This window comes from Excalfactoria chinensis, unplaced genomic scaffold (genome assembly GCF_039878825.1).
Source record: "Excalfactoria chinensis isolate bCotChi1 unplaced genomic scaffold, bCotChi1.hap2 Scaffold_71, whole genome shotgun sequence".
Classification (NCBI taxonomy): Eukaryota; Metazoa; Chordata; class Aves; order Galliformes; family Phasianidae; genus Excalfactoria; species Excalfactoria chinensis.
In genome coordinates this window covers 375,824-401,618 of record NW_027315711.1, presented here as the reverse complement: position 1 = coordinate 401,618, position 25,795 = coordinate 375,824, and the positions used below count along the sequence as shown (strand labels likewise).

General features: G+C 50.2%; 3 protein-coding genes across 8 annotated transcripts in view; 2 read left to right on the top strand and 1 right to left on the bottom strand.

The window, feature by feature from the left end:
* The first annotated feature begins 206 nt into the window (after positions 1-206).
* Positions 207-2,291, top strand: LOC140265204 (protein MANBAL-like). 2 transcript variants are annotated; one of them, XM_072361093.1, is made up of 5 exons: positions 207-590; positions 704-793; positions 868-949; positions 1,329-1,523; positions 1,959-2,291. In XM_072361093.1, exons 4-5 carry the CDS (start codon positions 1,374-1,376, stop codon positions 2,064-2,066), a joined length of 258 nt encoding a protein of 85 aa, XP_072217194.1. In that variant the 5' UTR covers positions 207-590; positions 704-793; positions 868-949; positions 1,329-1,373; the 3' UTR covers positions 2,067-2,291. The 2 variants fall into 2 exon arrangements, with proteins under 2 accessions (XP_072217194.1, XP_072217197.1); XM_072361096.1 differs by lacking the exons at positions 207-590; positions 704-793; positions 868-949 and having other exon boundaries at positions 1,181-1,523.
* An 807-nt stretch (positions 2,292-3,098) lies between these two features.
* LOC140265215 (olfactory receptor 14C36-like) overlaps positions 3,099-25,795 on the top strand; it is a 64,800-nt gene continuing 42,103 nt past the window's right edge. Inside the window, exons 1-2 of one of the 2 annotated variants that reach the window (XR_011906219.1) lie at positions 3,360-3,493; positions 4,810-6,251. Coding sequence is in view for 1 of the 2 variants with exons in the window: in XM_072361113.1 (XP_072217214.1) it covers positions 3,100-3,493 (394 nt within the window). In the remaining variant the exon portion in view is untranslated. Of the gene's footprint in view, positions 3,494-4,809; positions 6,252-25,795 lie in introns of those variants that run through there. The other variant, XM_072361113.1, reaches the window with a different exon arrangement.
* LOC140265212 (uncharacterized) lies at positions 13,729-24,254 on the bottom strand. Of its 4 annotated transcripts, none has more exons than XM_072361109.1 (10): positions 23,849-24,254; positions 21,741-21,861; positions 20,948-21,052; positions 20,612-20,703; positions 19,999-20,071; positions 17,106-19,326; positions 15,706-15,927; positions 15,535-15,591; positions 15,313-15,369; positions 13,729-15,175 (listed from the first exon to the last, which is right to left on the bottom strand). In XM_072361109.1, exons 7-10 carry the CDS (start codon positions 15,775-15,777, stop codon positions 14,543-14,545), a joined length of 819 nt encoding a protein of 272 aa, XP_072217210.1. In that variant the 5' UTR covers positions 15,778-15,927; positions 17,106-19,326; positions 19,999-20,071; positions 20,612-20,703; positions 20,948-21,052; positions 21,741-21,861; positions 23,849-24,254; the 3' UTR covers positions 13,729-14,542. The 4 variants fall into 4 exon arrangements, with proteins under 4 accessions (XP_072217210.1, XP_072217211.1, XP_072217212.1 ...); XM_072361110.1 differs by having other exon boundaries at positions 17,476-19,326; XM_072361111.1 differs by lacking the exons at positions 17,106-19,326; positions 19,999-20,071; positions 20,612-20,703; ... (1 more) ...; positions 21,741-21,861; positions 23,849-24,254 and having other exon boundaries at positions 13,729-15,038; positions 15,116-15,175; positions 15,706-17,093.

Below are 25,795 nucleotides of genomic sequence, written 5' to 3'. Positions count from 1 at the left end.
CCCATGGAGGTGGATCCACCTCTGGACGAGCCCATGGAGGTGGATCCACCTCTGGACGAGCCCATGGAGGTGGATCCACCTCTGGACGAGCCCATGGAGGTGGGTCCGCCCGCGGCACAGCTGGCCTGGCACCACACCACCGTGCCAGGCCCCGCATCAGTACCACCAGGGCTGCAGCATCGCTGGTCCAGGCGCAGGGCTCCTTCCCATCTGCGCGGCCCCTGCCCCCGGCATTAGCCGGGAGGCTTCATTTAACATCTGCTCCTCCTCTGCGGGTCCCCGGTCCCATCTTAACCCTCCTATGTCCCATCTTAGCCCTGTTTTTATTGTTGGTTTTCTTGTTAATTTAGTTGTAGGGTTAGGAGTAGGTTGTTGTTTGTGTTTTTGATTAGGAGTAGGTGTTACTGTTCATGTTTTAGTGTTAGGAGTAGACGATTGTTCCTGTTTTAGAGTTAGGCTTAGGTTACTGTTGGTGTTTTATTGTTAGGTGTAGGTTTTTGTTCCTGTTTTAGAGTTAGGCTTAGGTTACTGTTCGTACTTAGAGTTGGGTGGGTTCCTACCAGCAGCTGGCAGCAAACAGCGCTCACTCGGTAAGCACACGCCTGCTTTCTCACCCGAAGACGTGAGCGCTGCTCCACGAGTGCGGAGATGTGCTGACATCTCCCAGGGATGGGATTTGCAGCTTGTGACTCTTGTGTTGCAGGTTGTCGAGGGGCAGCGCGTGAGTGGCTGTGAAATGCAATTGGGCTTCAGGAGAGCAGTCTGGAGCTGCGTCTGGAGCTGCCATTGTAAGGTAGGTGTGCCTTACTGTAAGCGTGCTCTGAAGCAGTGCTGGTTAAGCACGGCTCACTCCTCTGTCTTCAACAGATCAGCTTTCTGCTCGCTTTATTTCCGTGGCTGGCGGTGTAGAGCACAGCAGCAGCAAGGCCGCGAACACGTCCACAACCAGGTACGTGAACGTGGGTAACTTTAATGGTAGGAATAACATTGCTGTGATAGTAATAGGGCAGTGGTTACGTGTGTGTGATGGAGCTCAGGGATAGGTTTAATCTTGCCTGGTAAGCTCTTCCGTTATTTGACGTCCACCCGTCCTCTCTGCTTCTCTTCCCCCACCTGCAAGTGCAGCAGTACCGAAGGCTGAGGGCTCTTGTCCTAGGCAGGCGGGCAAAGGGAACTGGAATGCAAGTTTGATGTCCCTCTTTGTTCTCGGGTCAGTAGGCCCTGGATCTCTTCCGAGCAGCTCTCTAAGTTAGCCTGGAAATGTTTGCTAGCAGGAAGTGACCCCGTCGCAGTGCCTGAGACTAACGGTGCCTTTTTCCCCCTCTCAGCAGGCAGCCTCCGTGAGAGCAGTGGAGCAGCAGGCTGTCTGCACTATGGCTGCTGAACTGCATTTCTCGCCACCTGAGATCCCTGAGCCCACACTAATGGAGAACGTGCTGCGCTGCGGACTCTTGTTTGGAGCCCTTTTCCAGCTCCTGTGTGTTCTGGCCATCATCCTGCCAGTTTCCAAGTCCCCAAAGGCAGTAAGTAGCGCTGTGTGAGACTGATAGCAATGCTCAGGCAGTGGGCTGGGAGGGAGCCGTCTGTAGCTGCTGCCTACGGCAGAGTGCCCCGGCACTGCTGAGAGTGCCGCACTTGGTTCTGTCCTTCCTTCCGCACTCCAGCAGCCTTGAGGTGCCAGCTTGTCCTATCCTGCAGCTGCTGCTGCGCCCTATGAGCTGCCAGGCAGGGGGTCCACTAGCCAAGGACCACCTTGCTATAGAGGACTTTAGGCTCTGGTTTGCATTGGATTTTTGGGAACTAGACAGAGGTGGAGTTTCTAATGTGCCCTGAGGTCAGGAAGGCGATTTCCTGTGCTGGCCCCCAAAGCTGCTCGGTCAGGTGACTTGAGCTCCCAAAGCCAGCTGTCAGCCAGTTGATAGGGAGCTCCCTGACTGTGTCCCAATTGCTTCTTGTAGGACTCGGAGGGTTTTGAGTCTAAGACTTGGGAGACGGTGAAGAAACCCAAGGCAAGTGCTGCACAGCTGAGCAAGAAAGCCAAGAAGGAAAGCAAAAAGAAACGATAAGGGCTTGAGCAGTGAGGCGCAAAGGACAGCAGAATCGCTTGGAATGCTTCCTCAGAGGTGCACCAAAGGACACAGACTGCGTGGTCCTGTTTTCAGGCATGGCCGTGCTTTCCCTTTTGTGGACTGCGGAGAGGAACTAAGGAAGCTGTGTCTTTAGTCATTACCAGTATCCCGCCTATTTGATTTCCCATTGAAATGCATTTTGGTCGCATTTAGCATCTCTTTCTTGCAAATAAAAGCGGAACAAACATTTGAATAGTGGTGCTGCCTCTTTCAGTAGCTGCTCAAAAGGTGCCTGGCTCGGGCTGGCAGTCGCAGGGCCATGAAGCGGTCGGCTTCACGTCCCTCCCTGGAAATGGAGCTGCTCGTCCCACGTTTCAATTGGCTGGGAGTGTGGATCTGCCTGGGGGTAGCGAGGCCCTACAGAGGGATCTGGACAGGCTGGAGAGCTGGGCTGAAGCCAATGGGATGAGGTTCAACAAGAGCAAATGCTGGGTCCTGCACTTTGGCCACAACAACCCCAGGTGATGCGACAGACTTGGGGCAGAGTCGATGGAGGACTGTGTGGAGGAAATGGACCTGGAGGTACTGATTGATGCTCGGCTGAACGTGAGCCCACAGTGTGCCTGGGTGGCCAAGAAGGCCAATGGCATCCTGGCTTGCATCACAAACAGTGTTACCAGCAGGAACAGGGAGGTGATTGTCCCCCTGTACTCGGCACTGGTGAGGCCGCACCTCGAGGGCTGTGTTCAGTTTTGGGCCCCTCACTGCAAGAAATACTTGGAGGCCCTGGAACGTGTTCAGAGGAGGGCTACGAAGCTGGTGAGGGGTCTGGAGCACAGACCGTATGAGGAGAGGAAGGAAAGGGGGAGGGAAAGGAAAGAAAGCGAGAGGAAAGACACGACATGAGCCGTTCATGATCGGGTCCTTTCCCGGCAGCCGCCCCCCCCCAACAGGCCCCGGGCCGCCCCCAGCCCGGCCTGAGCCACGTGACAGGAAGTGCTTGGCGGAGGCGCCGAGCACTTCCGGGGCGATGCAACATGGCGGGGCCGGGAGGAGCGGGCTGTGCGCTGCGGACGGGGTCGGGCCTCGGTGCGGGGGCACGGAGGGGCTGCCGGGGGAGGAGCTCGCGGCGCTGCCGGCACCCAGAGGCGGCTCCCGGGCGGCTCCACGGTCTCGCTGCGGAGTCAGCCGGCCGGCCCCAAAAGCCTGGAGGCAGAGCCTGAGCCGGCCCGGATCGTGCGGTGCGGCTCCGGCCGTGCTGGGCCGCGCGGCAGGAAGACGTCCGTTTGTTTGCCGGTCGCTCGCTGGCTGTAAGATCCGGGTGGCGCCGGGTGCCGAGCCGCGACTCCCCGGCGTGCTTCGGTCCGCTGTTGTGCTGACTTGCGGGATCAAACTCTATAATCCAGAGATCGGTTATAAAGCAGGTATGTTTATTCCAGCTTCCTTTACTTATTTCTATAAACTACCTTTAACTATCCCCCTTTTAGCCCCCCTTTGTTCCAAATTCCTGCTTCGCTCTTCATTCCCCCCTTTTCTTTCATCTAGCAGGATTTCTCTCCTGCTAGATCATTCCTTTCCAGTGTGTGGCATCTAGATTCCCTTATCATTTCTATGTTCTTGTTGATTGTCACCCACCAAAACAGTGACTCAGATCCTGCAGCATTTTGATTTCTTGCCTTAAATTTATCAGGGACACCTCTAGGTACCTGACTGAATCTATATACATTTCTTTTCCAAATGCCAGGGTGAATGGTAGAACTCATTGAACAAGCGCACAGGTGCCTCCCCAGTGAGATGGTTAAGTCGGACCATAAAATCTTTCCCCCACGGTACCACCAGAGATCTGCCCTGGAGATTCCCAATCTTGTATAATTTCCTGCTGAGTCCTCCGTAACATTCAAGACCTCACTGCATAAGGAAGTTTCCCATAGGCCTGGTAGCCTTCACACCCTGCCGTGAGAGGCAAGCTGTGTGGTTACCTACTGCTGTAGAGATTGCAGGAGGGATCTTGACACCTGTATCAGGCATTGGAGGAACGAGAGAGAGAGATCTGCAGTCTCTGTTTCCCAGGCAGTTTTGTCTTGGTACAGGGCAATCATGCATCACATTCTCTTGGAGTCCTTGGTCCACCCCAGCAGAAAGGGCACCACCTGAGCTATGGGCCGTCCCGATGCACAAGCATAGCAATTGCTACGGTTGGGACTCTGGACAGTACATTTAATCCATTCTACCCAGGCATTAATGTCCCCGTATCTTGTTTTGATTTCCAGTGTTTGTCTAAGATCTTTTATCTCCTTAACTGTCCTAACTGCAGGGTTTTTAGGGAGATTTTCTACCCCTTTTTAAGCTCTTCCCTATCCTGGATGTTCTGGGTATTTTCAAGGAGTGTATATGTCCAGCCTCAATAGGCAGTTGTCCACCATACATCATTCCATACACTACAAGAGTCCCTTATTCACATCAAAACTATCAGTTGGTCCCTCCCCTGCATTACTGTCAAATTTTACATTTTCCAGATAATTATCAGGATAACGAATGGGTGCAGCAGTAAAAACTCCTTGTTACAACATGGAAAACTTTTGTGAGCATTAGTTCTATATAGGTTGTAATACTTTCCCACTTACACATACAATTTATTCACCTATTTGAGGAGAAGTTAAAGGTTAGTTAAAATGATAATAAAAAAATGCATATATAAAAAAACTTTCCATGATTTCCTTCTCATTCTTATCTTTTAAAGGTTTTTCTGTGGCAACAGTTCCCACGCCTCAGGGCTAGTGGATGCCTTTACCAGTGTGTAGTGAGTCCATCCTTTCTCGGCATCCTCACAGCTGTTTCAGTCATTAGAAGTACTTGGAACGGTCCTTCCCAGTCAGGCTGCAGCTTTGTCTCCTTCCCCGTCTGGATCAGGATCCAGTCCCCAGCTTGAAATGGGTGAACTAGAGATTTCAAAGATGATGTTTGTGCTAATAGTCCTTGGATCCTGGTCAGTAGCAGTTACTGCATAAACTGCCTTACAGTCTCCTTGTTTCACAAAACTGCAGCTGTCAGTAAACCAGGAACTTCTGCATCTTCTAGGGGTTTGTCCTTTAGGTCTGACTGACTGTCTGAAATGTGCAGCTTCAGTTGTTTCAAAGTAGTCAGGAGATACTGGTTCTCCAGGTGTTCCGCTAAGGAAAAATACTGGGTTGACAACATTAGTCACAACCATCTCTACAACATCCTGCTCTATCAGGATGGGCCTGGTATTTCAGGAATCTCTGGGGTGAGAGCCAATGTCCCCCTTTTGCCTCCAATACAGTAAACACTGGATGAGATATTAGAACTGGTATCCTTTGTCCCAGTGTAAATTTACAGGCTTCTTGAATATTGAGCACCAGTGCAGCCACTGCCCTCAGGCACCCTGGCCATCCCTTACTTGTTTCCTGGGCAATTTGCAGCTCAGGGGTTTGGCAGATGGCTTCTTTCCTGGCATTCCTTAAGGTTCAAAGTCCAGCTGTAATCTCCCAAATATGTCACTTGCTGTTATTTGTGCTTTCTGTAAACCAAGAAACTCAGCAGACTCACAGATCATTGCACACTTCTCTTTTGTTGCTGTGGCATCCACGTGCTGCAGTAAAGTTCCACCCTGGGATGGAGGATCCCAGGTCTCGGGCTCACGAGTTGACCAGTTCTCAAAAATCATTAAGCTGTTCTCACAACCCTGGGTAACACTGTGCTGGTTAACTGAGTCTCTTCTCCCCATATTGGCCAAACCAGGCAGAAGAGACATGCTTCAAATCCAGAAGGTAAACTCCACCTATTCATTCCTTATCTAGGTTAATAAGGTGCATGGATTTGCCACCACTGAGTGTATCCATTCAGCAATTCCATTACTTGTCCTCAAGTCTTGTACCAAACTATTGCACTTGCTATCAGAAATTTTTGCAAAATTGGAGTCCAAACTCCAAAAAGTTATCTATTATTTCTTCTATCCTTCTACAGTCACATATCCTTATAGGGCACCGCTTTACCCTGACTGGGCAATCTCTTGCTTTTAACTTCTATTTAGGGCTTCATGTTTGGCCCTGATGCCCACCCCCCTATGTGCATCATATTTGAGATTGCTGTGATTCCTGGGGGTACAACGTTGTTTTTCCTGTTTGTGTTAGAGCCACATTTACAGTTTTTATTCAGTCAATATTGTTGGACCCTTAGCTCCAGTTTTATTAAATTTCTTGCCAGAGTAACCTGGCAGGTACAAGAATTGTTGTATTCCTACTTTTATTTAATTAATCCAAAAAACATAAACCTTTTCTTGTTGGGCAGTAGCTTCTACTACTGCTACAAAACCATCTATGGGTAGTAAGAAGCACCCATATCCACCAGAAAATAAACCTCTTCATCCTGCTTCCCTAGATGCAGTTTCCCTTTGCAGTTTGCACACTGCTTTCCTTCCAGGGGCGCAGCTTTCCCTGGGCTCTTCAAGCCCCCACTCCCCCCACCTCTCCCTGAGGGGATCTCTGGGTCCTATGTCCCTATTCTAGCACCACAACAGTAACAGCTGTTATTATCACCAATTCCCTTACTATCTGTTTGTCAATCAGTTTGTTTTGTTTTGTTTTCATATCGTTCACCTCTCTTCAGTCCTGATATCCCTGTTATACCTTGCCAGTCCTTGCCTTCTTCAGCCTGTGTCTGTCCCAAACTTTCTCACTTTCCAAACTCTCATCGTTACATAAACTACTAACATCCTATTTCAGTTTTATCTCCTTCTCTCCAGAGGTGTCCAATGCTAACACTGGAATTTCAGGTTTCCCAGACCTCTGCACATGAAGGCTGTTCTCACCTCCACTGCCCTGTCCCCTTCACCTCCCCCTTTCCACCTCCCCCTTTGTAGTTTACAGCAGCAGTCTCTGTCTGGCTCTCTCTCTCTTTCTCTCCAAGAGTTCTTGCGGGGGGGAGTAACAGTGCAGGGTGTTGCTCTCATACAGGCACAGATAAACTCACTTTCTCTTTGTCTCTTTTTCCTTTGCACACTATTCCACTATTTGTGCCCTCAGTTACATTTCCACATACCCTCAGTTATACTTCTGTATCATTAACAATTACAATTCTTATACCATCAAAGCAGTTTGTTCCATTCCCTTCAGAACCCACAGAACAAACAGTACAGTTTTTCAGTTTCCACAAACACCCTTAGTACCGTATAACGTTCCTTTAGCAATCCATAGCGTTCAGTTCCTTGGGCTGTTCCACCCTTATTTTTATGGCCTTATTTCATGTTTTTCTTGATTCCCAATTTCATCTTTATCCCCTAGTTTTAATTCAGTATTCTCAAAAATTGGTGCTGTCATCCAGGTTCTCTCTACCCCTGTTGTCTTTAAGGCCTCATTTGTTAATTTGAGTCCTGATACCTTATGGACCAGCAATGAATGAGCTGCCCCCATATCAACTAAAAACACAACTTCTTCACCCTCAGGTCCCACTTTTATATTTACATGGGGCTCCTGGTGGGACCAAAATTCTGAAAGCCCCAGAAATTGTTCTCATTGTTCTGCTACTCTTATTTAACTCATTTTTTATTTATTTTTATCTCAATTAAAGATTTCATTTCCTTCTTAACATTTCTAATGTCTCCACTAGTGAGTGGGAGTTTACATAGCATATTTGTCCTTGTCCCAGTGGGACCTCCCATAAGGGGTACACTGAGGTGTTGGTACAGCTAGCATCCCTTTCACATTGTTCTAATTCTCTTCAGAGCCCAGCATGCCCCCCTTTTCTGTGAAATGACCCTATGTGCTTTACCATTTTCTCTTACTGGGGCAGTGCCTGTCTCCCTTTGTGCTACATTGGGGTTACATGGGGGGGAGATTCTCTAGAGGGTCCCATTGATGAGTTTTTTTGTTTGTTTGTTTGTTTTTCCTAATTCCTCTTCCTCCTGGTCCCAGCCTTTTTCTTTTTACTAATTACAGGCTGATTTCTTGTATCTAACAGGCAGCATATTCTGATTCCTCCTTCGAAAAGGGGTTTTGTTCTTATATATATACATATAAATTCAAGATCTGACAAACCCAAATTTCATCAGATCCATATTTTGGCCAAATATTGATTTTCCCTGTAGTGGCTCTCTAGGCCATATCTGTACACAATATTTAAACAACTTTTCCCTGTCCTTTTTCCTGATTTTGGGATCATTTTTCTTAGGTATCTCTTTCCCTTGTGTTCCCCCCCATTACTCTGTTTTCTATTGATTCCTACACACACAACGGGGGGGGGGGGGAACCGATGGTTGAAAGCAAATCTCGAAAAGCCAACACGTTAAAGCGGAGGTAACACAACCCTACTGCGCTACCAATAATTAATAAGACAAACACACAGCAACATATAGAACATGAAAGAGACTTTCGCTTCATCCGTCCCCTCGCAGGAGGACGGAACTGTGGGTCGGGACTCCGCACTCGCCCCGCAGCTGTGCTGCGTCTCACTCACACCACAGCCACACAGACTGCACAAGACCGGTCTTTACACACTTCAAGGTACAAAATTTCAGTACTTAGTTTCAATGTACAGTAACAAGCGCTAATAAGAGATGCTAATAATGGCCAAATACACAACAATTCCTGCTAATACAGCTAGGAAAAACCCAGGCTAACACTGACAGAGTGTACTTTGTCACCAACCAACCAGCCCCTTAAGGGGGAGCAAAAATAGCTCTCCTCGTGCACGCACGGTAATCCCGGTGGGACTTGAACCCACAGCTGAAACTGCCTTAGTGGGACCCAAACCCACAATTAGAACAGCTCAGACCGCTTCAGTGGGACTTAAACCCACAATTGAAAACGGCTCAGAGACCGCTTCAGTGGGACTCGAACCCTCGATCTACACGGCCCCTGATCGTGATTACACAACCAACAACCCGGGCCCTTTACCAAAGGGGAGAGCATGACAGCTCACACCTCCCGCGCAGGACGTCTCCTCACGACTTACGGATTCCCCTGTACCCATTAAACATCCCTTATCCGCCGATAGAGGGTCCTTGTCTGCCTCCCGCAGTGATCGGTATGAGGGAAGGGAGTCCTTCCGAGAAATCTCGGGGCGCGCCAAAGGTGTCCCCTCTCTCAGCGGTCCTGCAGCCGAACAGAGAGGGGTCCCATCTGGGGTGCCAAAATGATTTGCGGAATCAAACTCTATAATCCAGAGATCGGTTATAAAGCAGGTATGTTTATTCCAGCGTTGTGCAGCGCCGGGTGCAAGGGGGATAGCTCCTCCAAACTTGCACACCGACTGGTAACATCGTGACACAGATATAGGTACATTTAATGCATAGTCAATGATTTCTTGGACTTCTAATACATAGTCAATAGTTCTTGGAATTCTGATACATATTCAATAGCTCTTTAGCATGCAGACCCCCTCTTGTCTTATCAGGGGGAATGCAACTCCTCTTCTGGTATTTACTCCTCCTTGCCTGATGTTGTCTGTGAGGTCTCACTCCTTATCTGCATCCTCCCTGCTCTCCTAGGCCCCTTGTTTCTTTTACTTGTTACTTTTAAGTTTCCTTTACTTATTTCTATAAGCTACCTTTAACTATCCTTTACTTGTTTCTATAAACTACCTTTACTATCCCCTTTAGCCCCTCCTTTGTTTCCAAATTCCTGCTTCACTGTTCACTTACCTTTAACTATCCCCCTTTTAGCCCCCCTTTATTTGGAATTCTAGCAGAGCATCTGTTTCCTGCTTCACTGTTCAGGATGACACAAAGTACAAATGTCTGAGTTAGAACAGCACACAACACCAACTTGTCGCAGACAGCAGCCCGTGGTTCTGCAGGAGTGCTGACACAAATACTACAGAGCAAATGTAGGGTAAGGAACGATCCAGCGAGAGTTGATTTTACATTCCGTTTTTGGGGTGTCCTTTGCCTTCCAAGAATATTTGTTATGGGATTTCATTAAGCTTAGGGAAGCTGGCCTCAGCGGAGCTGAGTCAGTTGACACAGGCTGGCCAGGGAGAGAAGTGTTTCGCTGGCTTATCAGCAACTGGATGGTGACTCACAGGGGCAACTGGCAAGAGTGAGGCCTTGGGACAGAAGGTGTTAAATCGAGGATCTTCTCCTTTTGTTGTGAGCTTTCTGATGCCTCCACCCCTCACTGCCATCCCCCCACCTCCTGCTCATCTGGGGGAGGGGACGAAGGCATCAGTTTTCCTTGAGCTTCCATTAAATCTCATGGAACACCCTTTTGCCAGCCCATTATCCAGAGACAATGACATTTATGATCAATATTTCGCCTACTTGTACTTACTGGCAATGAGACCCTTCCAGTCCCATTGAGCTTTGGGCTGGGTGGCCCAGGGGCAAGTCTGACTGCTGCAAGCCTCACTCCCCTTGGCTCAGATTTACTGGTAGAAGAAATCACCGGCCCATATTTTCTCCCACAGTTAGTTAACTCTTGGGTAACCTTCCCCCATGTCCGTACTTTGTATCCTGACTGCAGATGGTTGGATGTTACAATTCCTTCTAACACTGCCCGGGTTCTTTCTCCCTGGGACACAGCCAGTATCTTCCCTTGCAGTTGTACGCCCATGGGTTTCAGCGATTCTCGAAGCCCCCTGATTAAAAGAGTCATCCTCTCAGGATCAACAGGCAACAGGTGATTCATTATGTGGCTGCTTTATTCTATCGTGCATCATTTGGAGACAGGCAGCCTTTTGAACACTTTCCACTAATTGATCAGCTGTCCCAGTAATGACAAGAGGGTCTCTCCCTTTCTAAAGTGTTAAGACCGCCTGCCCAATAGGCATCCCTCTGTGTTAAGGACCAAGGAGCATCTTTAACTACTGCTGTCAGTTGTTATAAATACTTCTGGTCCCCAATAACCTTCAGCCTCCTTTTCAGTTAATAGTATTTGGTCTCCACCCGTGAGACTGACCCTCCATACATACTGTGCCTTTGGAGAGAGACCAAAATCTCTTTTTAATTTTGCTAACTCAGTGGCAGAGAAGGGAATTTCTTTAACATTCATTTGATGTTAACACGTTAATGCTGTGATCAAATGCATCTTCAGTTTTTATCTAAGGATGCAATTGGGTTGGCGAGTCCTCTACTTTGTCAAGCCTGGACTTTATTTCTTTCAGTCTTTCTAGAGGATGGATTTTTTCTTGAGGCAAGTTATGAACGACAGCGTTGCTGTTATCCCTACACGTTAACAGCTCCTTAAAAGCCATTTCCAACAGAACTGAATGATGTTTTTTCTCTTTGTAGCTGTTCCCCAATTCACCATTTGAATTGTTCACCACTTGATCCTGCAGAGTTTTTACCAACTCTTGTATTGCTTTTGGAGAAACCTACATACAGATGCCACTTTGACTCTGCCCTGTATTTCCCAGTTTATCCCACAGTTCCCACTGTGTCCAATAGAACCACCTCTGCCCTGTTGTCATGGTGTTGTTATGTTGCTGTCAATATTCCACATCATAACATCATGTGCAGCATGTTATGGATATTTGGATATTGTGACGTCGTGGCCAGAGAGAAGTCACGGGAGGAGGACATCTATAATGACATCTATAATCTCGCTCCCAGGCTGGAGCTCTCTCTCTCGAACTCTTGGAGAGTGGGAAGCGTTCCAGCCGTGTTGTCTAGGGGTTACAGTTGGCCTCTCGGTTTTTGGGGACTGTGTCTCTCTGTATTGTTCGATTTATTAGCCTCAATCATATTGTATTATATTGTGTTATCATGTATTCCGATATCATATTTAGTAAAATAAGTTTTTCCTCCTTAGATTGCTGCCACTGTTCTCCTTTCCCATTCCCCTTTTTCCCTTCCTTTTCCGGGCTAGGGTCCCTATGGGGCAGCTGCCCTCTGTCACAGGCACAGGTAAATCTAGGTAACCGTGACACAGCATCACCCCAGTATCACCACAACACAGCCCCAGTGTCACCCCAACATCACCCCAGCGTCACCCCAACGTCAGCCCAACATCAACCCAGCAGCATCACCCCGAACATCACCCCAGCATCACCCCAACACAGCCCCAGTGTCACCCCAACATCACCCCCGTGTCACCCTAACACAGCCCCAATGTCACCCCAACATCACCCCCATGTCACCCCTAACACAGACCCAATGTCACCCCAGCATCACGCCAACACAGCCCCAATATCACCCCTGTGTTACCACAATACCACCCCAATGTCACCCCAGCATCACCCCAACGTCATTCCAACACAGCCCCAATGTCACCCAAACGTCACTCCCTTCAGTCACCTCCCAGTGAGCAGCACCCCAGCCTTAGACCAACAATGTCAGTACTCAGCACTGGGGGGCCCCAGGGGGAAGTGGGGGCTCTGAGGGATGCAGGGGGGCTTTGGTAGCACTGGGAGGTTCTGAGTGCTCTGAGGGGCACTGGGGGCAATGGAGGGCATTGAGGGGCACTGGGGGGGCAGTGTAGGGCATAGGGAGGCTCTGAGGGACACTGGGGGACAGTGGACTTCATTGTGGGCCTCTGAGGGGCACTGGGGGTCAGTGGAGGGAATTGGGGGGCTCTGAGGGGCACTGAGAAGCTCTGAGGGGCACTGGGGGGCAGTGGAGGGCATTGGGAAGCTATGAGGGGCATTGGGGGGCAGTGGAGAATAATGGGGGGCTCTGAGGGGCACTGGGGAGCAGTGAAAGTCATTGTGGGCCTCTGAGGGGCACTGGGGGGCAGTGGAGGGTATTGGGAGGCTCTGAGGGGCACTGATGGGCATTGGAGAATACTGGGGGACTCTGAGGAGCACTGGGGAGCAGTAGAGGACACAGGGGGGGCTCTGAGGAGCACTGGGGACAGTGGAGGGCATTGGGGGACTCTGAGGGGCACTGAGGAGCAATGGAGGACACTGGGGAGGGCTCTGAGGGTCACTGGGGAGCTCTGAGGGGCACTGGGGGCAATGGAGGGCATTGGGGTCTCTGAGGAGCACCGGGGTGCAGTGGAGGGCATTGAGGGGCTCTCAATATCTTATCATAGGATCATAGGATGGCCTGCATTGAGGAGCACTGTAATGATCATCTCGTTTCAACTGGTGCAGCTGGAGGCCATTCCTTCTCGTCCTATCATTGTTATGCAAGAGAAGAGACTGACCCCCAGCTCACCACGGCCTCCCTTTGGAAGTTATAGGGAGCAATAAGGTCTCCCCTGAGCCTTTTTTGTAGTGAGGGGCCCAACAATGAACACAGCACTGGAGCTGCAGCTCTGGATCTCATTTGGCACTGGGGTGCACCCTTTTGCTAAAGGGGTTCAATCTTTGGCCCTTTTGAGAGGGCTTCACCCTTTTATTTCTTGGGGTTATGCAGTTTGCTGTAGGGCTGACCCATTTGGCCTCGGGGTTCTGCTTTTAGGTTCCATTTCTCCCCATTTTCCATCTCTATCCCCCTCCAGGGCTCCATAGCAGAGACACTTTATCTTTGCTGCAGCCTTCATGGATGAACTGCAGTGGGCAGAAGAGATGCATGCAGACAAAGCAGCAGGCATCTGAGTGCAGAGGGATGCTGCCCATCCCATTTCTCTTCCAATCTACGTCTGCTCTCACTCTGTGCTTTTCAAGGGGTGGATCTTTTCCCACCTCCTGAGCCTCCCCTGCTCAGCAAAGAGGCACAACCACCAAATTGAGGGGAATAATAGGTAGGTATTTATTGAGGGATTTTTTAACAACCAATTGGAGGTAACATTGGCTAATGGGCTAATTACAATGAGAGGCCGTTAGCATAGGCCACGGCTGCTTTGATGAGTCAAAGAATGAAAGAAGACCAAGAGAAAAGACAGAAAACGGGGAAGAAAACGAGACAGAGAGGCAGCAAAGCGAGGTGGTTCAGTGCTGGTAGATCCAGCCACGTCCTGCTGTCGGGTGCGGATCTTCCGTCTGATGGGCCGTCGGAGGTTTGTTGTTCAGCTGACAGCGGCTCCCGATGACAGTCCAGACCGATTTCCAACAAGTCCAACGTGGTGGCACTCAGCCGCCTGCCAGCACTGCCCCACTGCTGTGCCTGGGGGCAGGAGCACAGGACAGGCCCCTTCCGTGTGGACAGAGCCCTGTCCCCTGCCCCAGCACGCAGCCCCGAGCTGGGAGGGGTTATTGAGCTGGGCGGTCAGATGGGCAGCAGCCCATCACAGACCACACGCAGGGTCCTGCTTGCAAAGTACGCCACAGGAGCGTACATTGGCTGGGGCAGCACCCGCTGCAGGAGCCGATAGAGCAGCTCCTGGTCATAGTGCCGGGCGTAAAATAGGGCAAAGCCCAGCACGGCAATGAGCAGCAGCTGGAGGCAGACCAAGATGAGGCAGATGGTCCTGTGGGGCAAAAGAGGGGTCCTGGCCATCAGCCCACTGATGGGAGCCCGGCTGCTGTTGGCTCAGCACAGGGCAAGGAGGGGAGACTCACTGCATCCAGAAGGAGAGCCCACGTCTCCTGGCCCGCTCCTTCTTCTCCTGTAGGTGAAGATGGGGCAGGGATGGTGGTCAGGGCCCGCTGCGCAGCAGGGCTTCATGCAGGACTCGGGAGCCCAGCAGCACAACGGTGCTGCAGGGAGCCCTGTCCCCAGGGAGACCTCTGTTGGATGGGGTGAGGGTGCTGTGTGTTCTGCCCCTTACCAGCTGTGCCTCCACCAGCTCCGGCAGCACAGCGCCAGGCACGCGCTCTGCCTCCAGCTCCATCTGATGCTGCCGCCTGTGGGCAACAAGGCTTGGTTGGAGGCTGCCGGCCTCTGTCACCGCGGGGGCTCCCCAGCAGCGTGTGCCCACCCCAGGGCTGGGACGGGGCCGCTCTGCCACACCATGCAGGAAGCAGAGCCCCATCCCCAGCAGCGCTGCACCCATTGCTGCCCCAGGTGTGTCAGAGACCCCCGTGTGCAGGCGTGGGGTGCAGGGTCCCATGGGTGGCTCCCACTCACCAGGCACCCTCCAGCTCCAGCTCCTCCCGCTCCTCTCGCAGGCGCTGTTTCTCCCGGCGCAGCACCTGGCAGACAAAAGGCTGAGCTCCATGTCCACAACACGGGGGTGGGCAGCCCCGCTCCCCTCGCCCCTCCACACTACCTCCATCTCCTCGCTCCCAGCCTTCAGCTGCTCCTCCAGCTGGGCAATGAGCTGCTTCTCCTGCAAGACAACGGCTGTGCCATGAGGGGTGGCCGCGTTGGGACCCATGGACCCGAGGGATGGGGACCGAGGTCCTCCTGCACAGCCAGAGGCGTGAGGATGCCGAGCTGTGAGGACGAGCCCTCACTGCCCCCTACCTGCTCCAGCTCCTCCTTACGGGCAGCCGTTCTTTCAGCCCGTATTTGCTGGGCGTCCTGTGGGAAAGAGAAGAGCAGCGGCCGTCAGGGCACCGGCGCTCCCACGGGGCTCCGTCCCCTCCTGCCTCCTCCATCGGGGCAAGCAGGGCCTGCAGGGCTGGAGCTGCAGACCCACACGAGGGCACTTCTCCCACCGCACCCCACACAGCAGCATCTGCTCACCTTCAGCAAAGACGCCCTGGCCGCGGCCGTGCGCTTCTCCATCATCCGCTCATAAGCCTGTGGGAGGGGAAAGGAGCGGCGTTGGCACCCGGCTCTCTGCTGCCATGCCGTGGGCAGGGTGCCCTCCAGCCGGCAGCTCGGCCCTTCTGTGCCCGTCCACCCAGAGCTCACCTGCTCCAGCTGCTGCAGCAGCTCCACGCGCTGCAGAGCTGTTAATGTTCCGCTGGCAAACTGGGCCCGCATTGCTGCACCACTGGCACAGCTGCTCGCAGGACCTGCACCGCCTGCAGAATGGGGCCGGCAGGTTCGGCGCTGACCCACTGCCCCTGCCCCACCCCGGGGGGGCTCTGTGAGGTCAGCGCGACATTGTGACGTCACCAGCACAGGAGGGTCCTGGGAGGTCACAGGGACAGAACGTGGTTTGTGCTGGAAGAGTCCTTGAAGGTCATTAAGAACCAGAGAATGCCCTCTCTTTGGGTTCCCATATCCCATCCTTATGGAACCAACAGATCTCCTTTCTTTAGCAGCCCTATTCTCATCTCTTTTGGTCCCCAACCCCCGTTCTTCTCCCTTTCAGCTCCCCCTTCCTCTCTATTTGGCACTCCCAAGTCTCTAGGCACCTTTATTTCCCTCCCCTTAGTCTCCCTGCCCCTCTGCCCTGCCCCTATTTCCAACCCCAACCGTCCAGGTGAGCGGCACGGGGACACTACAGCCCCACAGGGCACTTGGGGGACCCTGGGTGTCTCCGCAGCCCTGAGGACCGGGCATCAGGGGCTGGGAATTAATTGATGGCATGGAGGGGACTGTCCGTGGCCTGTTCCAGGGGGACCTGGGCACTGTCACCTCCAGCCCTTCCTTTGCGCTCTATGGGGCTGTGCAGAGGAACGGATCTGGAGGGGGCAGGCTCAGGATGCCCTATGGATGGCCCAGAGTCACCATGCAGGTGGGACAGGGGATGTGGCTTCTGTCCCCAGTGGACCCACATTCTGCCCTGGGTCTCTTGGCTGCTGCCAGTCCTTCTCCTGCCCTGAGTCCTTGGGGACAAACCCTGCAGGGACAAGGCTCCTCCTTGCCAGTGCTGCCCTCTGGTGCCCAGTGAGGACCCTGATGATCAGTGACACCCTCTGATGATCAATAAATCCCTCAGCAAACCTACACTCTCTGTGTCCGTGTCCTTGTTCTCGTGCTCAGCAGGGACTGGCCACCTCACAGTTCTGGGAGGCCTCCCCAGCTCCATGCCATGCACACCATGTCCTGCACCCCTGTGGGCTTCCCCTCCCTCACTCATCATCTGCTCCAAAGTCCTCAAGGATGGAGCTCCTCATGCTGCCATCAACCCCAGTACCCTCCCTCTGCTCTCTCTCAGTTCCTCTGTACATTTCCTCCCAAACCCTTCACCCTATGATCCGTCTCTGCATGGACACATTGTGACCACGTCACCCTTCTTTTAGCCCCTCTCTTATTGCAGACACTTGTCACTCCTTTGGGTCTGCTTTAGGCCACGTGCCTCAGTGCCCCAACCCCCTACCCATCACCCAGAACAAGGGCTGCATATCCCCTCCCATGGACACCTCCAATCTCCCGATGACCAATGAAGCCCTCTGATGACCGGTGACATCCCAACTCAATCAATGAAGCCTTCTGATGGTCAGTGAACATCTCCGACAACCAGTGGAGCCCTCTGCCAACCAACAAAGCCTTCAGATGACCGCAGCCACCTTCTGATGTCACTGCAAGCCCTCTGATGGCCTGCAGCTTGCTGCTTCGTGTGCAGGGAAGAAAAGGGTGGAAAAGGAAGATGTTGACATCAGTAATGGTCTGTAATGTTTGTGTCACCACTCCTGCAGAACCACGGGCTAGTGTCTGTGACAAGTTGGTGATGTGTGCTGTTGTAACTCAGACGTTTGTACTTTGTGTGATCCCGTGTTTTATTCAACTTACACAGCGCGATGTATCCTCCGTGTGCTTTGTAACCACTGCTACTGGTGACAGACAAGGCCAACAGGTCAGGGCAACATTTGTAACCGAGCCCCAAAACTCCTTTGGAGCAATTGTGTCCCACTGAAGTCCCTCTTCCCACACCAAGCGGGAATGAGATGCACAATCAGCCAGGGTTGGCCTTGACGTGTCTGCACCCCATCATGTGGGTACCTGCAGTGCCCAGGCCAGATGATGTGCCCGGCAGTGCAAAGCCGGCCCACGTGTGTGCAGATGGCAAGAGCGTGCCTGCAGCATCGTGCACCGACAGGGCCGTGTGTGGAGGGCATTCCCCATTGCAGCTCCGTGCTACCTGTTGTGGTTTGGGGATGTTTTGTAGATATCCCACATCAGAACATCATGCAGAGCGGTGGCAGTTCCAGAGTTCACCTTCTGGTCCTGTGGCCTGCCTTCTTTGGGCACTGTGGCTCTCAGAAGGGAGGGGAGGAGTGGCATTTCCCCAGAGGACTTTGAGCCCAGAGGAAGAAAGATGGAGCTCCCGGAAGGATGCCAGTATTTGACTTACGGAGATATTGTTACAGTTACCTGAGTATTGGAAATTACAATACAAGGACATTTCGACAATGAATTTCAGTACAGTATTTTACCATCCAGTGCTGCTGATCCCAGTTCATGGCCTTGTTCAATAGAGCACATATACACAAACAGTCTGGAATCCACGTACAAACTTTCAAGTCCTCCGAGAACTGATAATGCTAATACTGCATCATCAGTTCATCACCAAAAATGATAAGTACCATCATTTTCAATACCCAGTTATTTTGTACCTCTTCCTGAGACACCAAAGAAGTCTTCAGAGAAAACTGACAGCATCGTGGAAGAATAACACTGAGGATAACGTCCATTAACACTCCCGACAGGAAACATCAGTCTGCAAACGGGAATCTAAGTTGAATCAGTGCAATCCCAGGTGGTCTTGTCTTTTGCAAAACAAGTGAAGAACCACAGTGTGAACATAGTTTGAAAAGTTAGAGGTGTTACACAGAAGAAGATCAGAACTCCTCAGAGGGCACAAGCAAATCTCCAGCAACTTTGGGCAGACGGTTATTTTGCTGAAATTAGCAAGACTGTGAGGAAAACAAAGCAAAGCTACACCCTGGATTGGTGCCACAGTTTGACATCTCCTGAACAGCAGTCTGAGTCCCACTGGCACGTGAGCAGACTCCAGGCAAGGAAAAACAGTCCAGCCACACCTGAGTTAGAAGAATAGCTTAAGTGATGAATTTGCTCACAGTAGGCAGAGGACGGTTACAAGCCGGCTCTAATAACACTGCTGTCAAGAGGTGATGATGTTGCTGCAGCACTGCAGCTACTACTGAACTTCCCAGTACATCAGTAGCCAAATATGCTACTGAATAGGAAAGACAAAACTATTTAAAAAAAACCTCTCCATCCTTAAGGACACATTCTAAGTGACGAAAGGTAAAACAAAGCAGAGCCCAGAGCTGTATTAAATCTCTACTCGGGTCACAATTCCTTTGTCGCCATATCTGATTGCTCTTTTGGTTTCTGAAAGTGCTCGGTAGAAATCCAGAGTTTACGTGGATAAAACCTCAGGATAACATCCATTTACTTACACGCGACTATTGTTAAATAATCCAAGTCAAGTCTACTTTACAAGGAAGTGTGCAACAAGCAGAAGAAGCGAAGAAGAACGTCACGTTGAGTTCACATTCTTCAAGGTGCAAATCACAGCTATTCCTGCCCCAAACCTTCTGTTCTTCAATTGCAAATAACAGCTTTTCCTTCAGCTGCTCCTAATTCTTCTAGGGTGGAAGGTGCAAGCGACTGAAACTGAAAACAAAGAGAAACCTTAAGTATTGAACAACAGCTTAGACCACCAAAAAAATCCACTAGGAACACAGGCATGTGAACTGTCCTGTTCAGAGGGATAACTGCATTTGTACCCTCTAAAACAGCCGTATCTTGATGTGCACTTGTCTCTGAGAGTTAAAGCACAACAAGCACTTGAGCAGGGATAACTTTCCAGAACTGGCAACGTGTTTAGTAACAACTCTCACCTTATCTCTCTTCTGTATCTGAAAGTTAAAATCTGAGCATCTTCACAAAGCACCAGCAGAACTGAGAAACTGAGCAGAAGCTACATTTCCTCCAGCCAAGAGGGAGCACGAATGCGGCTATTTGTTTTCATTGCCAAGATCAGGTCTGGTGATCATGAAAGATCGATCCCAGACTCTTTAGAATAAAGTACTACCTTCAGTACTAAAAGTAACTTGATGTTTTTAGTGGTGTGCAAATCCACGGCATTTACAATGGAATCAGCTCCACAACAAAACTGCTCTTCAGAAGTTCAGCTATTACTCAGCAGAGCTTACTGCCATCACCCAGTGATTTGCTTTCACACAATCTCAGCCACTTCCATATCACACCCACTTCCTACAATCTGAAAGGAGATTGCCATCCGTAAGAACAGAACCACGGCAGAGTTCGATCCTTCGTACTTACCAGGTGTGACTTCTAGGGAACCGGTTTTCCTTCCCAACTTTCTCAACGCAAAATTTTTGGGGTCCGTTGCTCCCTGTACAAAAATCAAACCATGAATCCTGAGGTCTAACTGCCCGTGTCTACCAGTAGGTAATACAGGACAACAGCGTGTGAAAGGCTCGAAAACAAGATTAGAACTACTTGCAGAGCACAAAGACATCTGTCTCTCACTACATCCCTCTGAAACAATCCACGTAGTGAAATGCAAAAATATGAAGCTGTTTTCAAAGAAACTCAACCACTGCATCACATCGTTGGTTTGGTACTGGAAGGAATCTCTGGAGTTTACCTAGTCCTTCCACTGTGAGCAAGCAGGGATACCCAGAGCAGGCTGCCCTGCCAGGACCACGTCCAAACCATCTATCATGTCACTGATGCAAGGCGTGTTCACATTCCCTCCGTCCCTTTTTCTCTACCAATATGCAAGACTCAGAAAAAAGATTCCATATAAATTCATTAAAAAAGACCCTTAAACACACAGCTTGGTCCTTATTAGGAAAAAAACAAAGAAACAAAAAAAAAAACAAACAAGGAATAAAAGTGAGCATAAAATGCATTAAAGAGGGCTCGTTACCCATGAGGTCAGCAAATCCTCCTACTGGTAATCCGCACGTTCCAGTAACAAACTGTAGAAGTCTCATTCTCATTATCTATTTCTTTCACAAACTGAAAAATAATAATAAACACTGATGTTAAGTTTAATATTGAGACATTCACTTCCCCATCACCCCTAGGACAGCTGGATCAGCAGTTATCATTTATATTTACACGGATCAGCAGTTATCATTTATATTTACACGGATCAGCAGTTACCATTTATATTTACACGCTACGTATCTGTTGAGTAATTCTGACTGCTGCTCACTAAGCTGTTGCTGTGTTCTTGTGAGGAAAAAAGATGTCTACAAACCTGCCAGATCCACAGCATCTGTCTGCTGCTTCTGGTACCATGCCGGTAGATGGTATGCCTCTGCCAGGCATTCGGATCAATTTCTTGCATTCCACACAGGAGCACCTTTAGGGGAGAAAAAGGATCATAAACATGGAAACTACAACCTACTACTTTGCTTCTACAGCAAGACTATTGTACTCCAATACTACTGTACTTCAAAGCACTTGCAATCACAGTACGCTCATTTTTAATATTAAACTCTCAGACTTCCACAGCAAATAACAACATCCGCTCACGAAGAAAATGTGGAGAGGCCACAAAAGAGAAAACCCAGTCATGAAAACGTTTGTATTTAGACATTCAAACCATACTTTCTCCTTGCCTAACCGTACCATTCTGTGCTAGAAATACGATGTTCTGCTGCAGAGTATAATTTGGAGAGAACAAAAGCAGCTAAAACCTGGTCCACTCAGTAATTTAACCATCCGCTCATATTTGGTTCTTATCTCCCTTGCTTTCCAATTGCTCACTCTTTAAACACATGCAAATCACATTGTCAAGGATGACAAAACACTGTTAGCCAAAAAATTTACACTGGCAGAATCTTAACGTTAGAAACGTGCACGTTGGTTGCAAAGAAGAAAGTTAAGAACAACGCGCTAACCAAACACTAACTGATACATACAGCTTCTCTCGCACATCCTGAAAACAGAACCGCCAGCCTCAATGAACTCTGCTCTTCAGACACTGACTGAAATTGAAGGATTACGTGGAGCAGCCTGGATCTGGCAATAGTCAAAGAATCCTTTACCTCCAGCTCCTTAGCACCAACATACTGCAGACACTGCTGTGGCAGAATTGCATTGAAGCCTTCAAAAAAAGCTTGCGTCTGTTCCTCAGCGCCTCGGGAAAGTCTCCATTCTGCTACCAGCCTGGAAAAGACACAGTAGGATCATTTAAAACGGGCTACGCTAAACCAAGTTCATCTCTGTTAGTTTCTTTTGAAATGAACCGTAAGCCGTGATAAGAAAAATCATGGAAAGCTCTGGGGATAGAGCACTGTATAACTGTATTCTAATTGTATTCGCAACCTGGTAGAAGTTTGCCGCGTTTCTTCGTTTACAGAAAGCACAAATAACAGCAAGTGACATATTTGGGAGATTACAGCTGAAGTTTGAACCTTACACCTGGAGAAACAGCATCTCCTGACTACTTTGAAACAACTGAAGCTGCACATTTCAGACGGTCAGTCAGACCTAAAGGACAAACCCCTAGAAGATGCAGAAGTTCCTGGTTTACTGCACAGCTGCAGCTCTGTGAAACAAGGAGACTGTAAGGCAGTTTATGCAGTAACTGCTACTGACCAGGATCCAAGGACTATTAGCACAAACATCATCTTTGAAATCTCTAGTTCACCCATTTCAAGCTGGGGACTGGATCCTGATCCAGACGGGGAAGGAGACAAAGCTGCAGCCTGACTGGGAAGGACCGTTCCAAGTACTTCTAATGACTGAAACAGCTGTGAGGATGCCGAGAAAGGATGGACTCACTACATACTGGTAAAGGCATCCACTAGCCCTGAGGCGTGGGAACTGTTGCCACAGAAAAACCTTTAAAAGATAAGAATTAGAAGGAAATCATGAAAAGTTTTTTTATATATGCATTTTTTTATTATCATTTTAACTAACCTTTAACTTCTCCTCAAATAGGTGAATAAATTGTATGTGTAAGTGGGAGAGTATTATAACCTATATAGAACTAATGCTCACAAAAAGTTTTCCATGTTGTAACAAGGAGTTTTTACTGCTGCACCCATTCGTTATCCTGATAATTATCTGGAAAATGTAAAATTTGACAGTAATGCAGGGGAGGGACCAACTGATAGTTTTGATGTGAATAAGGGACTCTTGTAGTGTATGGAATGATGTATAGTGGACAACTGCCTATTGAGGCTGGACATATACACTCCTTGAAAATACCCAGAACATCCAGGATAGGGAAGAGCTTAAAAAGGGGTAGAAAATCTTCCTAAAAACCCTGCAGTTAGGACAGTTCAGGAGATAAAAGATCTTAGGCAAACATTGGAAATCGAAACAAGATAAGGGGACATTAATGCCTGGGTAGAATGGATTAAGTGTACTGTCCAGAGTCCCAGCCGTAGCAATTGCTATGCTTGTGTATAAGAATGGCCCATAGCTCAGGTGGTGCCCTTTCTGCTGGGGTGGACCAAGGACCCCAAGAGAATGTGATGCACGATTGCCCTGTACCAAGAGAAAACTGCCTGGGAAACAGAGACTGCAGATCTCTCTCTCTCGTTCCTCCAATGCCTGATACAGGTGTCAAGATCCCTCCTGCAATCTCTACAGCAGTAGGTAACCACACAGCTTGCCTCTCACGGCAGGGTGTGAAGGCTACCAGGCCTATGGGAAACTTCCTTATGCAGTGAGGTCTTGAATGTTATGGAGGACTCAGCAGGAAATTATACAAGATTGGGAATCTCCAGGGCAGATCTCTGGTGGTACCGTGGGGGAAAGATTTTATGGTCCGACTTAACCATCTCACTGGGGAGGCACCTGTTCAATGAGTTCTACCATTCACCCTGGCATTTGAAAAAGAAATGTATATAGATTCAGTCAGGTACCTAGAGGTGTCCCTGATAAATTTAAGGCAAGAAATCAAAATGCTGCAGGATCTGAGTCGCTGTTTTGGTGGGTGACAATCAACAAGAACATAGAAATGATAAGGGAATCTAGATGCCACACACTGGAAAGGAATGATCTAGCAGGAGAGAAATCCTGCTAGATGAAAGAAAAGGGGGGAATGAAGAGCGAAGCAGGAATTTGGAACAAAGGGGGGCTAAAAGGGGGATAGTTAAAGGTAGTTTATAGAAATAAGTAAAGGAAGCTGGAATAAACATACCTGCTTTATAACCGATCTCTGGATTATAGAGTTTGATCCCGCAAGTCAGCACAACAGCGGACCGAAGCACGCCGGGGAGTCGCGGCTCGGCACCCGGCGCCACCCGGATCTTACAGCCAGCGAGCGACCGGCAAACAAACGGACGTCTTCCTGCCGCGCGGCCCAGCACGGCCGGAGCCGCACCGCACGATCCGGGCCGGCTCAGGCTCTGCCTCCAGGCTTTTGGGGCCGGCCGGCTGACTCCGCAGCGAGACCGTGGAGCCGCCCGGGAGCCGCCCGGGAGCCGCCTCTGGGTGCCGGCAGCGCCGCGAGCTCCTCCCCCGGCAGCCCCTCCGTGCCCCCGCACCGAGGCCCGACCCCGTCCGCAGCGCACAGCCCGCTCCTCCCGGCCCCGCCATGTTGCATCGCCCCGGAAGTGCTCGCCGCCGCCGCCAAGCACTTCCTGTCACGTGGCTCAGGCCGGGCTGGGGGCGGCCCGGGGCCTGTTGGGGGGGGGACGGCTGCCGGGAAAGGACCCGATCATGAACGGCTCATGTCGTGTCAATCAATACCCCCAGCTCCGTTTCCTGCACACAGTCCTCCAGCCACTCCGCCCCAAGTCTGTAGCATCACCTGGGCTTGTTGTGGCCAAAGTGCAGGACCCGGCATTTGCTCTTGTTGAACCTCATCCCATTGGCTTCAGCCCGGCTCTCCAGCCTGTCCAGATCCCTCTGTAGGGCCTCGCTACCCCCAGGTAGATCCACACTCCCAGCCAATTTGATGTCTTCTGCGAACTTACCGAGGGAGCAGTCAATGCCCTCATCCAAGTCATCAATAAAGATGTTGAAGAGGACAGGCCCCAGCACCGACCCCTGAGGAACACCTCTTGTGACTGGTCTCCAACTGGATTTAACTCCATTTACCACCACTCTCTGGGCCCGGCCCTCCTGCCAGCTCCTTACCCAGCCGAGAGTGTACCCATCCAAGCCACGGGCTGCCAGCTTCTGCAGGAGGTTAGCATGGGAGACAGTGTCATCAAGTGTAGTATTCAAAAATGACACATTTTCTTCCCAGAATGCCACCTTATATCCCCAAAATAAGACATTTTCTCCCCAAAACATCATCTGTTTTACCAAATAGAAGATAGTATCTCACCAAAACACTGCTTTCTATCCCCAAAATAAAATATTTTCTACACAAAATGCTGCTTTTTATTCCTGAAAATAAGATATTTGGAAAGAAAGTTGCTTTCACTGTCAGATCTCAATGACTTGTTAAATGTTTTGCATTCACTTTGCTACACTTCTGTCTGTAGACATCTTTCAACCAGTTCAAACATTCCCAGAAGTAGAAAAACAAAGGGAAGTTCCAGTGGAACAGCACTAGCAGGAGGAGCATCTCTCATTGCTGCCCCCAGGACCCACAGCACTCATTTCTCCCTGCCTGCACAACACTTTGCTTACTGTCCATGCGCTCCTGGCAACACAAGCTATTGTCATTTATTTACTGTTTTGTACATTCCATTATTAAATGTCTTGCATTCACTTTGCTATACCTCTGCCTGCAGCCGTTCATTCAGTTACAAAGCCCACCTCCCCGGGCCCCCAGGCCCACCTTCAGGGCAATCTGGGCAGCAGAAAGGGCAGCGACCCAGATCTGCCACCACCGTTGGACCCATCCCTCCCCTCCAGGACCCCCTCCCCTCCTCAGTCAGTTCTGCGTGGGAATGGAGGGATGAGAAAGGGCTATGGGAATTCTTGGAGAGCTGAGTGGCTCAGCCTGTAGTGGAGGAGGCTCACTGCGATCCCACACACAGCCATCAGTCCCCAGGCGCAGAGAGGACTGAGCCAGGCTGCACCCTGCAGTATCCAGCAGCAGGATCAGAGTCTGAGGCCTGCCTAGGTCGTGTGGCTGCATTGCAGGCTGAGGTATGGAGAAAGCCCCATTGGAAGATGTTTTCGGTTCCTG